This window comes from Centruroides vittatus, unplaced genomic scaffold, assembly GCF_030686945.1.
Source record: "Centruroides vittatus isolate TY-2023 unplaced genomic scaffold, ASM3068694v2 contig_425, whole genome shotgun sequence".
Classification (NCBI taxonomy): Eukaryota; Metazoa; Arthropoda; class Arachnida; order Scorpiones; family Buthidae; genus Centruroides; species Centruroides vittatus.
In genome coordinates, this window is record NW_027122231.1 from 1,564,199 (window position 1) to 1,579,050 (window position 14,852).

Sequence of the window (14,852 nt, forward strand, 5' to 3'; positions counted from 1 at the left end):
CTTACTGTTATATTATTATTTCAAGTTGTCCTGTTTTAATTTACTTTCTATATTAGAACAAATTGTAAAATTTATTATTGCAAATTAATAATTAGAAAAAATATATTAAACTTTGTCTTTTTGTTATAACATTATTTCAAATTGTTGTGTTTTAATTTACTCGACAAATTTTTATTTTAAAAATTACCAGTGCAACTTATTTTCTAATAATAAAATATTATTTCAAATTGTCATGTTTTAAATTTACTGAAATATGCTCAACCGCGATATTTTTAAATTTAAGTGAAAATAAAAAGTAATTTTTCATTAGAAGTTTCAACACGATGAATTGAAAGTATATATCTAGTTGATATATTTTAAAAAGAAATTTAGTTACCAGCCTGCAAAAATTGAATCATTTTAACTTACTCAATAAATTTTTATCCATTTAATAATTAATACAGAAACTTTACCTTATTGTCAAAATAAAATGAATTTAATTCAAATTTGTAATTAGAAAATTAATTTTGTGATCAAATATTGTTAAAATAAAATTAATTTAATTCAAATTTATAAAAACATTTAATAATTAATTTAAATTTGTGATCAGTATGTCTCATGAAATTAATTTTGTGATCAGTGCTACTCAAACCACTACTACTCTCGTTGTCGGGAGCTTGAACGTCGGGAAATGGGGAGCATGATTTTATTACCCCACTGATAAGCCTCGTATTGTAAAATGTACAGTACGAGAAAGTGATGGATACTCTCCAAATTAATTTTTCCAATTTTTTTAAAATAACATCTCATTAACTGAAAGAAAAGAAATTTATATTTTTTATAATTAGAATATTTGCAAGATTTGTAATATCAATAGTAGAAATTTCGTGATTGTTGAGAGTTTATTTTTTGAAGCGACTTCAACGCGAAATTATTTGCTTTATTTCGAAAAAATAAAAATTTCTATTCTTCTTACTCTCGTTTGCGTATTTTTTAATTACAGGTTTATCTAGTTAATAGTCTTTTTTGTCTTAGTTAGGTCAGTCAAAGCCATCTTGTTAAGTATGCTTACTGTGAGATTTTGATCGGCGTTAATTGCATAGAGATTTAATTATTATTTTAATCAAGTAATAAAAAATTCTAACATTCTTCCTGAGAAAAAGGCGACCGAAAGGTCAAGCGGCGAAAAAGATGACGAAGTGGAAAAACCCTACATCCTATTTTCTCTCGCGATACTCCGATAGATAAGACCGATTAAATATCCGTCCAAGGAAACAGTCATTACGGTGATTAGACTTATGTTACAACCTCAGTCAAAACATTCGATTATTAATGATGGGAAACTGTGAAACGGACGGAATTATGTGGTAAGACGAGCCTCCATAACGGCTAGAAAATATCAATTATTCGGCCGAATCATCCGGTTCTTGACAGCCAATATCAGCAAACTCGGACCCAACTCGAACTTAGAACGCATTAAATCAAAATCACCTGAGTCAATTCTCACGCGAGACGCGTATAAAAAGGGCTCGCACCCGATCTTCCGGGCGATCACCAAAAGGAACCTCTACTACGGAATCTCCACTACGAGCCTCATCCCCTCTACCTCGGAACCTTCTGGCAACTTCGTCGTAGGAACACGAGCGAATAGAGGTATTGACTTTGAAGTTTTATGTAAACTTTCTCTTATGGTCGACTTAGATTAGACTTAGGTTTAAGGAACTAGCCACTCGCGAGAAATCGCCGCTTAGTCTTGTTAAAGCGGAACCTCTGTTATTGTTAGGTTGCCGTACAAAGGTAACTTACAATTAGTTACGTCTGTAATTTTTTTTTTGTAATCTCTTTCTGTATTAAATGTGTTACGTTTAATTTAAATGAGTGTCAGTCTTCGTGTATTGCCGACACCTTATCAAAGACCTCGCTCTTACTCGCCTAAATTCACGCCATTTATTGACACCGTGAGTGGGTCTTACCGACCCGTCGTCAGAGAACGGGTTAGGTCTCGGGCCTTAACCCCCGACTTCTCACAAGTTGGTTTTTCAGGAGTGGTTTTTCACAAAAATGTCGGATTGGTAAACTTATAATTAATACTACATTACATATAAATGATAACAAACACACGTATTTGCATATAATATATTTATTTTATCATTTTATATTATCAGCGTGTTAGTAATTGCCTGTATTTTACAAGACATGGAAATCTTCTACGATTATTCCATTCAAAACATATGCTAGAGTTTGCTTTCGTCGAAAATCATAGAAACTGTATTTTTTTATTTATGTTTTTTTCATGATGATTTATAAATTTTCAATAGGATTTAGTCAGGTGAGTTTTCTGGCCAACCTAAAACGTTAATTTTCTGCTCCTCCAGACACGTCTTTGTTGAATGCGATGTATGAGCTATAGCCAAATACCAAATATCATCATTACCAAATACCGACTGAATATGATAGCATTATACCAGAAACTTTGGAAATACTGGGTTATGGTTATATTTATGAAGCAGAGATGATTAACAGTAGATGCTTCGAAGTAGTTCCTGTACACCGGAATTCCACCAGCATGTTCATTATTTATTGTATATAAAGAAACAAATGGGAGTTAATTTACAGTTTTCTCGTGAAACTTGCTATAATAATTTTATCAATAATTTTCTTACTTATTTATTGAACTGCAATTTGAAAAACTTGTAACCTATAAATTCTTACTGTTTTGTGTATATCTGTCCGTTCGTCCGTGTATTATCTGTCCTTCCTAAATCTCGAGAACGGAGTCAGACAGATTAAAGGCAAGAACATTAACGGTATCCGGAAAAATAGTAGGCCCGATGAACTGTACAGAAACTTTCGATGTAAACTGGATTTGAATTTAAAAATTTAAAAAATTTTTCCCGAAAGGCGTTAGCTCGATGACATGGACGACTCTATTGCTAACGGCAAATATGATGTACAGGGGCAAGCCACTACTAATTTGAGATAGAGGACATGTATAGGTTATGGGGCCCATAACCTGTTAAGATTTGAAGGATCGACAAGACAGCATTTAATCTTTTTTAAGTTTTTTATTAACCGTCTAGATTACCTAGCAACCACATGATCATTACGCGCATGTTGCCAAAAGGCTTATATACGAAATTTTATAATTATTATTCTTTTCTTTTAACACTAATTTCGTTTTAAAACAGTAAGCAGAGCCAACAAAACAATTATTGCATTTTTATGCATTCACAAAGCAATTTTGTATCTTCATAAATTTTATCGTAAAAATTTCGAATAATTTTTTATTGAAGTATTTATATTTAATTTAGGTATTAGCCATTTCCTTTTAATAATGTTTTTTTTTTTTTTCATTATATGGTCTTGAGCCAACACTTTTTTAAAATAAATTTTCAATATCACAGTTACATTCTGAATTGCTAGTCACGATCATAAGGATGTTCTGTTTATCCTTAAGAAATTAAAAATAACTTACTCGATGAAATAAAATGTTCGGTAGATATACATATCTGGTACAAAATATTCTTCAATTGCATGAATATACTTTTAAAGAAAAATAACATAAAATATTCTTAACTTTTTAAATTAAAAAAAAGAACTTCACTTTGTCAAATAGTATTTCTTCCTATGAGTGGCTAATGGAATAGAACCATTGGAAGAGTTATAAAATATTTTGGTGTGTAGCATCCAATGAGATAAACCGCGTGAGGTTGGTGCTCTGTAAAGTGCATCCGCGAATGTGTATACTCTAGATGCTTTACACCATTCAAATATTTTCGTCGTGGAAGCTGTCTCGTATTTCACAATACAATGCTTCCATTGCAAATATGCATATACGAATTTATATTCGAATATACAATAACAATCTTATTATGGATTTTCACATGTATATAAATTCGTAATGAAATACATAATGCGGTTAGAATAAAATATTAATTTTAAGTAATTCAAAATATGTTAAAATATGAAAACAATCGCACAATATGTATTTGTATTTTAGAAAATACAAAGAAGAGGCGCTTCCACATCTTCCATGAATTGCGCGCCACTGATTTCTAGGATATTTGTAATTGGAGCTTTTGACACTTTTATTGAAAATTTTTAAAACATTATTAACAACAGTATAACTCCAACTAATAGTAAAAATCTTTATCATTTTTAAATACATTTTGCTTAAAGAAAAATTACATTGAATATTACATTAAAAATTGCCGGGACGATTTCATATTTAGAAAATAAAAATATATTTCTTACTAGACTATACAATACATGAGTCCATTTCTATCGGTCCCTTCACATGCTTTCTTAGAGGTATTAACGAATCTACGGCGGAACCGTCCTTTTATTTGAGGCTACTGTCCGCCAACAAATGTAAAATAGTTGGCGGACAGTAGCCTCAAATAAAAGGACGGTTCCGCCGTAGATTCGTTAATACCTCTAAGAAAGCATGTGAAGGGACCGATAGAAATGGACTCATGTATTGTATAGTCTAGTAAGAAATATATTTTTATTTTCTAAATACATTGAATATTTTTCACTTTACTAAAATTTATTACTGTATGTATTTTATTGTTATAAAAATTTTAATTTTATAAATTTAATTTTTTAAATTTAAATTTTAACAGCACAAAACATTGCGTGACAACTTCCACAAAATTGTCATACGTCATCACTTGGTGAAATCGAAAACATAATTCGAAATTTCCAATCCTGCGAGAGTATCTGCGAAGTCGAGAATTGAAAATGGCCAACGTTGAATTCTTCAAAACTCCTTACGGAATGTTCAGAATCTTTGAGTTGGTAAGATTAAATTACGATTCATTTATTACAATAAGTGACATGTTACGTAATTATTTATTTACGAATTACATTCAAACTTTTATTGCCCTCGTTAACACTTGTTAAGGATTAGTTATAAAGCATTTAAAAATATTTTCAAAGCCTGTTTATAGTAATTCGAGAGTCTTACATAAAAAAATTGACAAAAATAATTGAAATTTCGGTTTGTATATTCTGATTTTCTTTCTGAAATTTAGAACATTTACAACGAATCAATTCGAATTTTAGAACAAATATTCAAAATTTAAAAAGCGCGCGGATTTGGCAAACTTGTAATTAATACTACATCACATATAAATTATAACAAATACAAGTGTTTGCATATAATATATTTATTTTATCATTTTATATTATCGAGCGTGTATTTGACAAGACATGCAAAACTTCTACAATTATTCCATTCAAAACATATGCTAGAGTTTGCTTTAACTCGACTAGCGCCGAAGATCATCGAGTTTGTATGTTTTTTTTTATGATGATTTACAAATTTTCAATAGTATTTAGTCAGTCGAGTCTTTTGGCCAATCTAAAACGTTAATTTCCTGCTCCTCGAGCCATGCCTTTGTTGAGTGTAATGTATGAGCTTGAGCCAAATGTTGACGGAATAAGATAATCCTACCAGGAAATTTTGGAAATACTTAGTTCGTGGTTATATTTGTAAAGTAGAGATGGCCAACAACAGATGCTTCGAAATAGTTCGTGTCGTGATACTTGTGGAATAATTTACTAACCTGAATAAAGATCTGGGATCACTGTCAAAATGGTATACGGAATTTTGATTCATCTGAAAATACAACACATTTTTACTAATGTTGTAACGAATAGTATATTCGGTCTCCGGCCGAATACCAAATATTTGGCCAAATTATTCGGCTTGATTAACGCACCTACGAAAACTGGGGCCCAAACCGCATTATGGCAAGGATCGCGCACCGTGCTCTCTATTGGCCCGCTGTCACTACGCTTCGCCAATCGCGTTAATTCTTGACAGTTGTAGCGGACAGACACGAACGTCATAGCAGTATGTGATAAGTGATGATATCAAATTTGGATAACAATGAAATGACTACACGTGTAAATAACGGGAAAAGAACAGAGAAGGACCGCCAAGTGAAAATGTGAAAATAAATATGAAATTCAGTTGATAACATAATCGAACAAGTCGAGGCAGCTTATTGGCGCGAAATTCGCAGCCGTCAATGCCAAATAATTGTTCTCATAGACTTCGGAAAGCTAAATGCTTGTAATGAAAGTCACTTAGTGTGCACGGGCGAAAGCCTGGGGTCATTTAGGCTACCAAGCTGTCTCGAATCTGTGAAATCATAACTGTGACTTATACCGACGTCCTATTTGTCCCTTTTTCCGTTATCACCAGGCTATGAATCACGTAATTGTAAAATGGGAAATATTTTCTTAGCACGCCTAAACTTTACAAAAAGAACACACCCTCAAATTTTTAAGTTTCTAGCACTAGTAGTTTTGACTCTGCGTTAATTATCCTATCAGGACTTGTTCTTTTATATACGAGTAAATAGATAACTAAACTACATAATAAGTAGGTAGTTTTCATTCGATTTGTTACCTTTTTTTGATCTCTTGAAAAAATAACTTAGTAATATTACTTTTCCTTTGATCTTTTAGATAAATAAGCAAAAAATTGCGCTTTCTCGAACTTGAAACGTATGTTCAACATTAATAAAGGTTACCAAAATGATTAAGAAATAACAAAATCACAATAAATTACTCTTGTTTTTTAGGTATTCGGTATTCGGCCGAATACCGAATAGTAACCGAATGTTCGTTGCATAACTAATTTTCACTCTTCTTGGATGTAATGTTTTTATTTGCCGTTGTAATCGTTTCTGTCGTTCTTCAGCAGCTAACAGAAGAATTTTGTTAAATAAATAAATGAGAACCCGATTCCTTTAATATAAGCTGCGTTATACATCAAGATGACGCGATTTCACTTTCGTGCATAATTTACATAGTTCGCTAACATTTTTGAAGCTCTGTAAGTAGCAAGATTCTGTAAGACATTATCATTACGTTCTACTGTTTTACATTTCCGTCCACAATAATGTTTCAACTCGCCATTCTTATCCTGCTTTAATTTTTGAAATTTCACTCTGACTGAACTTTAACTTTTTTGCTATTTGTTCTTCTGTTTTACCATGCAAAATATTCATCATACACCACACTTCCTTTAAAAAGCTGCGTGCTAAAAATGATAAGATTTTGTGATAAGACCGGTATTAAACATTTCGGTTAATATTCCATAACGTTGAAATGCATAATGAAATGCCTAAGCAAACTTTAAACATTATATAATAAAAAACCAAAGAAATAAAATACTTTATTTTTATCTTTGACCTTTATTTTTAATACTTTTTAATCATTTATTTCCTTTATGTTATCTTTTGAATTCTTTGTTAATGAAGTTTTAATACTTAAATGAAAAAACTTCTCTCGTACTTGCAATATTCGAATATTTTGAAATGTTTTTGTATATTGCTCTGTAACGTAAAATGGATGGATTGTACAATGGATATTTAAGGCATGTTTGGCTTGTGTAGGAACAAAAATTATTACATATTAATTTTAGAAGCAAAAAATAAGTATAACGCTTATTTTTTTTCAGCTGTTGTCAATTAGTGGGACCGTTGCTATTTCAAATTCTTTCTACTGCGGTAATGTTTTCAGAGCAGAGTTCTACGAATCCGCTTGTATCGCTGCTGTGATCTTTATTGTAATATTTGTAATACTCTATTTTTTCAAAATGATCGATTATTTTTCCCAATATTTCAACGTGGGAATATTGGTAAGTAAAATTTTTGGTGATTGTGAAAATTATTTATCAGATTAAATTAAGAATTTACGAAGAATATCATATTTTTTAATTACTGTAGATGTTTTTTATCGATCTCATTTTTACCATCTTCTTTGCGATTTCTGGAATTTACATGATATTCAGCATTACCAAGTGTGCTGGAGTTAGAATAGCAAGAATTTTTTCTGCTGTAAGTTAGCTTTTTTTTTTTTTTTGTGGTTTAGGCCTTTTCTCGCTCGGAAGAGAGCATAAAAAGGTCCCTACTGTAAGTTAGCTTTAATCAATAATTATAAATAATTATGTTAATAATTAAAAAATTAACGGTTGCAGATTCTAGCAATGCTGACTTGTGCCTGTTTTTTTACTTCTTCATCTTTCGACTTTCGTTGGTTTCAAGGAAGTCAACCTTTCTGAAGCATGTTCTTTGCATTCCAGTTCAGCAAAAATACGCTTATGTAAAAATTGTTTTTTTTTCGTTATTTTAGTGTACAATCTACATCTTATTACTTCACAAGATCTTTAATTCAATTAATTTTATTTGTTTATGCACGGATTATTTATTAATAATTTAAAGAAATCTTCTAAATAAAATGTAGGCTTGAATATTTAGTTTCACGTTTATATGTATTATCCAATATTTATATTTCTTCAAATAAAATATTTTGTTAAATATTTATATTTTTCATGAATTGGACTTATTTGTTTTACCTCAAACTTTCTTCGCTAATACTGCTCAAACATATTCTAACTAGGGTTCCTCATTTCCCGTTCTTTTGCTTGTCCGGAATCCCGGGATAAAAGTGAACTGTTTCCCGGGATCCCGGGAAATCCCGGGACAAAATTAATTATTTTTAAGATATACAAAATGTCATGAAATCAAATGATTTAATTGTTTTTCGTTTTTTAAAGTAATTTAATACGTTCTGCATCCTCCAAAACCATATTAATAATGTTGTATAAGATATGTATTAAAAATTACCTTTTGAATTATGTAGAAACTTTCACAAATAGAAAAAAATTTATTAAAGTTTGCTGGAAACTGCATACAGCAACGACAAAAATGCCTTTGAATTGAGTTGAAAATTAAAAAAAAAATGAACTTAGATCAAACTTCTAACTTAAAAGGTAATTTTTGATTTTTTAAATAAAATATAATACAAAATATTGTAAATTTTTATAAGATTTTAAAAAGCAAAGATGGTCGATACTCCGATCACTCAATCTGATTCTTATTTTAGTAATGAAAAGTCTTGCTACCGAGAATGCCTTTACCGATTCAATTGATGTGATTGGAATCGTGTTTAATGCATTTAAGAGAAGACAAATATTATGTGTTTTCATCTGTATCCTGAAAGATTTCTAGTTCGTTTTCGAGATTGTAGTACTTCTTTTGTTCTCTAGTATTCTTGATTTGTCTACCTCGGCTGCATTAATAGAAAGATCATAGCCCAATAATTCGGCAGTTCGTTTGTCTTTAATAATCAGGTTATGAAGAAAAACTTCATAATTGCAGACTTCGTACTCGTTTGTATCCTTGCCCAATTTGCACAACTTGGCGTTACGCAGTTATTGAAGCTACTAAGCATGGTTAAAAATTAAGACAGCATAAGCACACTTATTCCAGATATTACTGGTAAAGAATTTTGAGAGTTCTGCCACAAATAAGCTACGTATTGATTATTGACCATTTGTGACCTGCCATAACGAACAAAAGTTAAAAAAAACTAATAAGTAGGTTTAAAATTAATAAATACAAATGTATTCTGACAGTTTATGAGTTAATGATACTTTCTATTTGCAAAATTCCCCAACCTTAACATAAAATAAGAAAAAAGTGAATTTTTAAAAAATTTGCGGGATCTCCCGGAATAAGAAAAATTTCCCGGGATATTTCCCGGGTTAAAAAACGACCCGGGATCCCCGAATCCCGTTTGAGAAACCCTAATTCTAACGTTCAAGCAAATTAATTAATGTAGTTCAACGACTTTAATGCACAAAGTAAAAGTTTGAAGCGTTTTTCTGTGACAACGTTTATTTTTTATTTATTTATTATCATGATGACTGCTTCTTCCAATACTTCCTGTAGTTGTAGTCTGTATAATGGTGTACTTTATTCACATCTTGAGTCTTTCTGTCAAATCTGCTTCCATTGTTCTTATGCCACAACTTTCAAAAGTTTACTTAGATGTTTTGCTGAGATTTACTTTTTAACCTGATTTCGCCAGTTTTTTAATGGAATGAATAAAGTGCTTCGCTTATGGTCAGTTTCTTTGGCCTGGCAATAAAGCCTTTCATAATAAGCACCTAGAAATACTATGAAAACTGTTTTTAGTATCTCCGGAAGTCAAACCCTTTCTAGTAATGTCAAAAACATTTTATGAAAGACTGACTATATTAAAAAATATTGTAAAACTGATGCCTTTTGAGTTTGAATTTACGTCAATTTTTAATTTCAACTTATTAATCAAATCAAATGACGCAATCTAAATACAAAAACCTCTTCACCTTCCAGCAAAACATAAAATATGCAACAATTCATAAACGTTTTCGAAATTCTCCTCATCCCAGTTCATATTTTGAGAGTTCGTTTCGAAATAGAATACATTAAATAGAACACACCTGTAGAATTTAAATTTGAACAGGCACATGAACCACGAAACTGAAGCTGAATTATCAATCTGGATTCGGTTTCGTGGTTTTATTGGAACATATTTCGCGAACTGAATTAAGGGAGCGAGTCATAACTATTTTCGATAATACCAAAGGTTGGTTATTCAATGACAACGGACGTTGCATATTCAAATTCATACTACGCTTAAATTTATTGCCATGTTAAGCCGTGATCACACCATGCGATTTCCAGCTGCGCAGCAACTGCAACTGCAACAAGCGGGTCTTCTCGTGGTCACACATTCCATACGTGACACATTCACATTCTGACTCGACGGTGAGAAAACGACGTTTCTAAATGGACCGTTGAGTTCTCCGTTGAGACTAGTGACGTCAGCGCTGTTTCCCCGTTGAGCTCAATGGTCTCAACACCTGAAAGACCGTTGAGTATTCAACAAATTAACATGTCGGCTTCCATGAAAAAGTAAATTTCGCTTATAGAAACTATCCATTCGCTCTTGCTGTGGATGCTGTAATAGCAGACAGATTAATGAACGATCTGTATATAATGAAACATGTGATTGCATGATTATGTTGGATAATTTGGTCAATATTGAAATATTAAGTTTTTTTTCATAAACAAACTACCTCCACAAATTTGTTCAGAATTTATTACGACCGATATTTGGCCCTCTTTAAGTCTTCCTAATAATATAAATATTCAAGAAATTCAAATTATTAAAGAAAGACCCAGTATACACGAAAATGATAGATAAGGGTTCATTTGAATGAAAGGATTTATTCGAATAATGATTAAGCGAGCTTCATTAATTATTTAGCAAAACAGTAACAATCGTTGCCTTCTCCTTAATTAATGCGCCATCATGAAAAGTGCCCTTATTAAGGATTGTTCGCTGGCGTTGCAACTCGGAAACACGTGACCCTATAATAAACCAATAAAATTACAGTAGCTTGGTTTAGATTTCTTTCGTGAGTTTAGCTATATTTAGAACAATATTGCCGTTACCAAACTAAAAATAATCGTCATTTTATATCCAGAAATCTAAAAATGGGACTTACAATCAATGCCGAGACTCACTTATCTCACTCCATGCCTGCGCTCTTTTATCCTTTCTTCGATAATACGAAGAATTAAAATCCCATAGGCATTCGTGAGACCGACTTATCTCGATTAATCTTAAATGTGTTAAGCTATCCATCATCTTGCTTTCCGCCATTATTTTCTATGTTGCCACCGTATGACGTGGCAAATAGACTTTGCTGATTGGATGAGCGTTTGCAATCTACGTGAGTAGAACAAACTTTTTGTTTCTAGTTGCGGTTGCAATCGCGCCGGTTTTCGAAGGATTTTACTAGTTAACGAGAACAGCCGTCGCGGTTGCCTGCGAGACTGGAAATCGCATGGTGTGACCATGGCTTTAGTCTCTTCAGGCGCTTACGTTCAGTTTGATTTCGTATATACAACTTAAGCCTTCTGTTGCTGTGCGACACTGAGCCTTAGTTATTATAGTAAGTTCGAATCTCAGTTCTGTTTATAAAATTTTTTTAAAAAATCAGTCTATTAATCGTAAATGATTTAATTATTACGAAATCGATTACTGCAGCTTATTGGGCAAACTTGAAAATTTTTTTACTGATTTACATTTCGGAAATGCGTCGCTCAGCTGAAGAAATCAATTACTACAAGATTGACAATCTTAAGTATAAAAGAGAACAAGAAAATCTGTAATTTCTAAATTATTTAATGCGATAATTTCCAAACTATTTAATGCGATAATTTCCAAACTTTTCAATTTAAATGCCAAATTGAGCACTAGTCTCGTTGTGAGCCATAGATATTTTGTATATTCCATACACACAAAAAGAAGGCACACTCCTATCAATTATAAGTGATACGTCAAATATGTTAACGTTCTGGATTGGATTTTGGAGTGTTACATTGCGTATCACTGATTTAATATATAAAACCAAACCAATAAATACAAAATTCATAAATTAATCTTAATTAGTCAAAGCCTTTTTTAAGGTTTTTTACGATTTTATTATTTATCGACATTTACAATATTAAAAATCTAAACGAATCCAGGTTTTATCGAAAAAAATAACAATGTCCATTAAAATTTCAAACGATCGATTAAATATTCGCCATCCATCGTTAATATTGGCCGCTCTAAAATGAACCAAATGCAGTTTCTTAAAGAGAGAATATGTTTCAATAGGATATTATGCAAACCATTCATTTCAGTTTTGTATTGCAATCACGTGACGGTAACTGCAACGGTAGCCTTCAATAGTAAAATAGTTAATCTATAATATAAATATCTTAAATGCATCTGATCTCAAGCTTATATTTGAATAATTCGATGTATAATTTCTGATTATTCCTTATGTAAGTTTTCTTTTTAGAAGACAATCCATTCAACTGAAAATTCTTTAAAACTTTGATAAAGTATAGAAAATATGTTTTAACTAGATAGACCCAGTTTCTCGTCAATGCATGACGGGGAACTGAGCTTATCTACTTAATGGTCTGGCTTCTTGTCTCAGTCAGGTCGGTCGGAGCCATCTTGTTACATCTGCATAATCTGCATAATTTGGCTTTGTATTATATATTTTATGACATATAGTTACACACGTAATTTCAATGTATCATTTTAGATTGAAATGCCGTTTTTAAAATATAATTCAAAAAGAAGCAAAATTTTTTTCAGTCCAGCATCGCACCTTCATCACCTGGTTCTCAGGATAGATTGCAGCATCCCTCTACTAGTTTAAATAAACCAAAACCGAAGAAACATAGAAGGGTTTGTCATAAAACATTTCTGTTGTCTTAAAATGTTAAACTTTTTACATAATCTAATTCAAAATCTTTTTAGAGTGATGGAAAATCCTCCTATGATTTATCCGGATCTCGATGCATCCAGCCTTCCGACATCAGAGAAGACATACGTAGATACTGGAAGTCTTCGTGTCCCCTGATGCTATTTTCGATAATGAAAGTTTAATAAAGCTTTAAATTTCAGTTCAAATTTGAATTAATAACTTATTTTCTTTTCAGAAACATCATCATAATTACAGTGAACCTTCGTTATAGCGCTGCTCGCTATACCGCGCAGTCTGTTTATAGCGCGGGCGATGTTGCGACGCGGGCGATCAAACACGTTTATACAGGTCCGTACGGCGTTAGTGAGTAGCGCATTTTATTGTTACTGCGTATTGAGTAATTGTGTATGTATTGAGTTCCTGCATGTATTTTGAATAGTGTTTAATTATTGTATGCACGATGAGTAAAAGAGAAGCTTACAGTGTGAAAGAAAAGCTTGACATTTATAATGTTAAATAATTCTAGTTGCATTCTATTGCAAACCTCGATAGAACCTGACGAAGATCGCGGAGGCGATCGAAAACGTTAGTTAATTAGTTGTTAATTTTCGTATGGAGTACCGGCATGTATTTTGAATAGTGTTTAATTATTGTATGCACGATGAGTAAAAGAGAAGCTTACAGTGTGAAAGAAAAGCTTGACATTATTGCTAAAGTAAAGAGCGCAGTTTCGAAAGCAAACATAAGAAGAGAATACGGCGTACCTGAAAGAACAAAGGGGTTGGATGGCAGAGGAGACGAAACTGAAATAATTTGTTGATAAACTTGACCAATATGCTGGGCTTACTCGAAAAAAGACAAGACTTGAAAAAAACAAAATGTTGACGATTGCCTGTATGCATGGTTTGTGCAAAAAAGAAGCGAAGGTATTCCCGTATCTGAAACTGCTTTAAAGTTTCAGGCTGAAAAATTCCATGTAAGCTTAAAAGCAGAAGGAGATTTTAAGGCTTCTGGCGGTTAGTTGTGGCTTTGGCAAAAACGACATGGCATCTTTCAAATTTCCATTTCTGGTGAAGCAAAGTCTAGTGATATTAAAGGCGCTGCAGAATTTTCCAAACAGTTCACATTTTCCATTAAGAAAAAAGTGTATACTGATGCACAAGTTTATAACTGTGATGAGACTGCATTATATTACAGAATGTTACCAAGTAAAACCTTAGATCTAAAAAGTAATCCACAAAAAGCAGAACAAAACTAAGCAAGGAAAGGATAACAGCTTTATTTTGTGTAAATAAAGCTGGAAATCATAAGTTGACGCCACTCATTATAGGTAAAAATCAAAACCCACGATGTTTCGAGTCATTCAATATAAAATCTCTGCCAGTTGTTTATAAAAACAGCATAAACGCTGGGATGACTTCTAACATATTTCATGACTGGTTTCACAATTCCTGTTGTTGAAATGATATCGAATACATAGATTTTAGTCAAGTTACTGTCAAGTGCGAAAATTTCTGATAGGATTGAGTCTAGATCGAAAAGCTTTGCTTCTCTTAGATAATTGCCCAGCTCATCCACCGGCTCATAACCTTGTGTCTGACGATGGTAAAATAAAAGTAATGTATCTTCCAAAAAATACTACTGCTCTTATACAACCCTTAGATCAATTAGTGCTTTCAAAAGAAATTATCGAAGAGGAATGATGAAGTCATTATTAGCATCAGACATTGACGTCAACATATTTTTTAAAAAA

At 32.1% G+C, this 14,852-nt stretch overlaps 1 protein-coding gene across 1 annotated transcript; it reads left to right on the plus strand.

Annotated features, from left to right (window-relative positions):
• Positions 1 to 4,643: 4,643 nt before the first annotated feature.
• LOC136976839 (ceramide synthase 1-like) lies at positions 4,644 to 8,274 on the plus strand. Its single transcript, XM_067272227.1, has 4 exons — positions 4,644 to 4,779; positions 7,457 to 7,636; positions 7,725 to 7,835; positions 7,976 to 8,274. Exons 1-4 carry the CDS (start codon positions 4,723 to 4,725, stop codon positions 8,057 to 8,059), a joined length of 432 nt encoding a protein of 143 aa, XP_067128328.1. The 5' UTR covers positions 4,644 to 4,722; the 3' UTR covers positions 8,060 to 8,274.
• The last annotated feature ends 6,578 nt before the right edge of the window (positions 8,275 to 14,852 follow it).

Excerpts from the sequence above, each read along its gene's own strand:
- LOC136976839 (XM_067272227.1), top strand. The coding sequence starts at position 4,723 with ATGGCCAACGTTGAATTCTTCAAAACTCCTTACGGAATGTTCAGAATC. Across the intron at positions 4,780-7,456 it reads TGTTCAGAATCTTTGAGTTG|CTGTTGTCAATTAGTGGGAC; the intron begins GTAAGATTAAAT and ends ATTTTTTTTCAG. Across the intron at positions 7,637-7,724 it reads ATTTCAACGTGGGAATATTG|ATGTTTTTTATCGATCTCAT; the intron begins GTAAGTAAAATT and ends TAATTACTGTAG.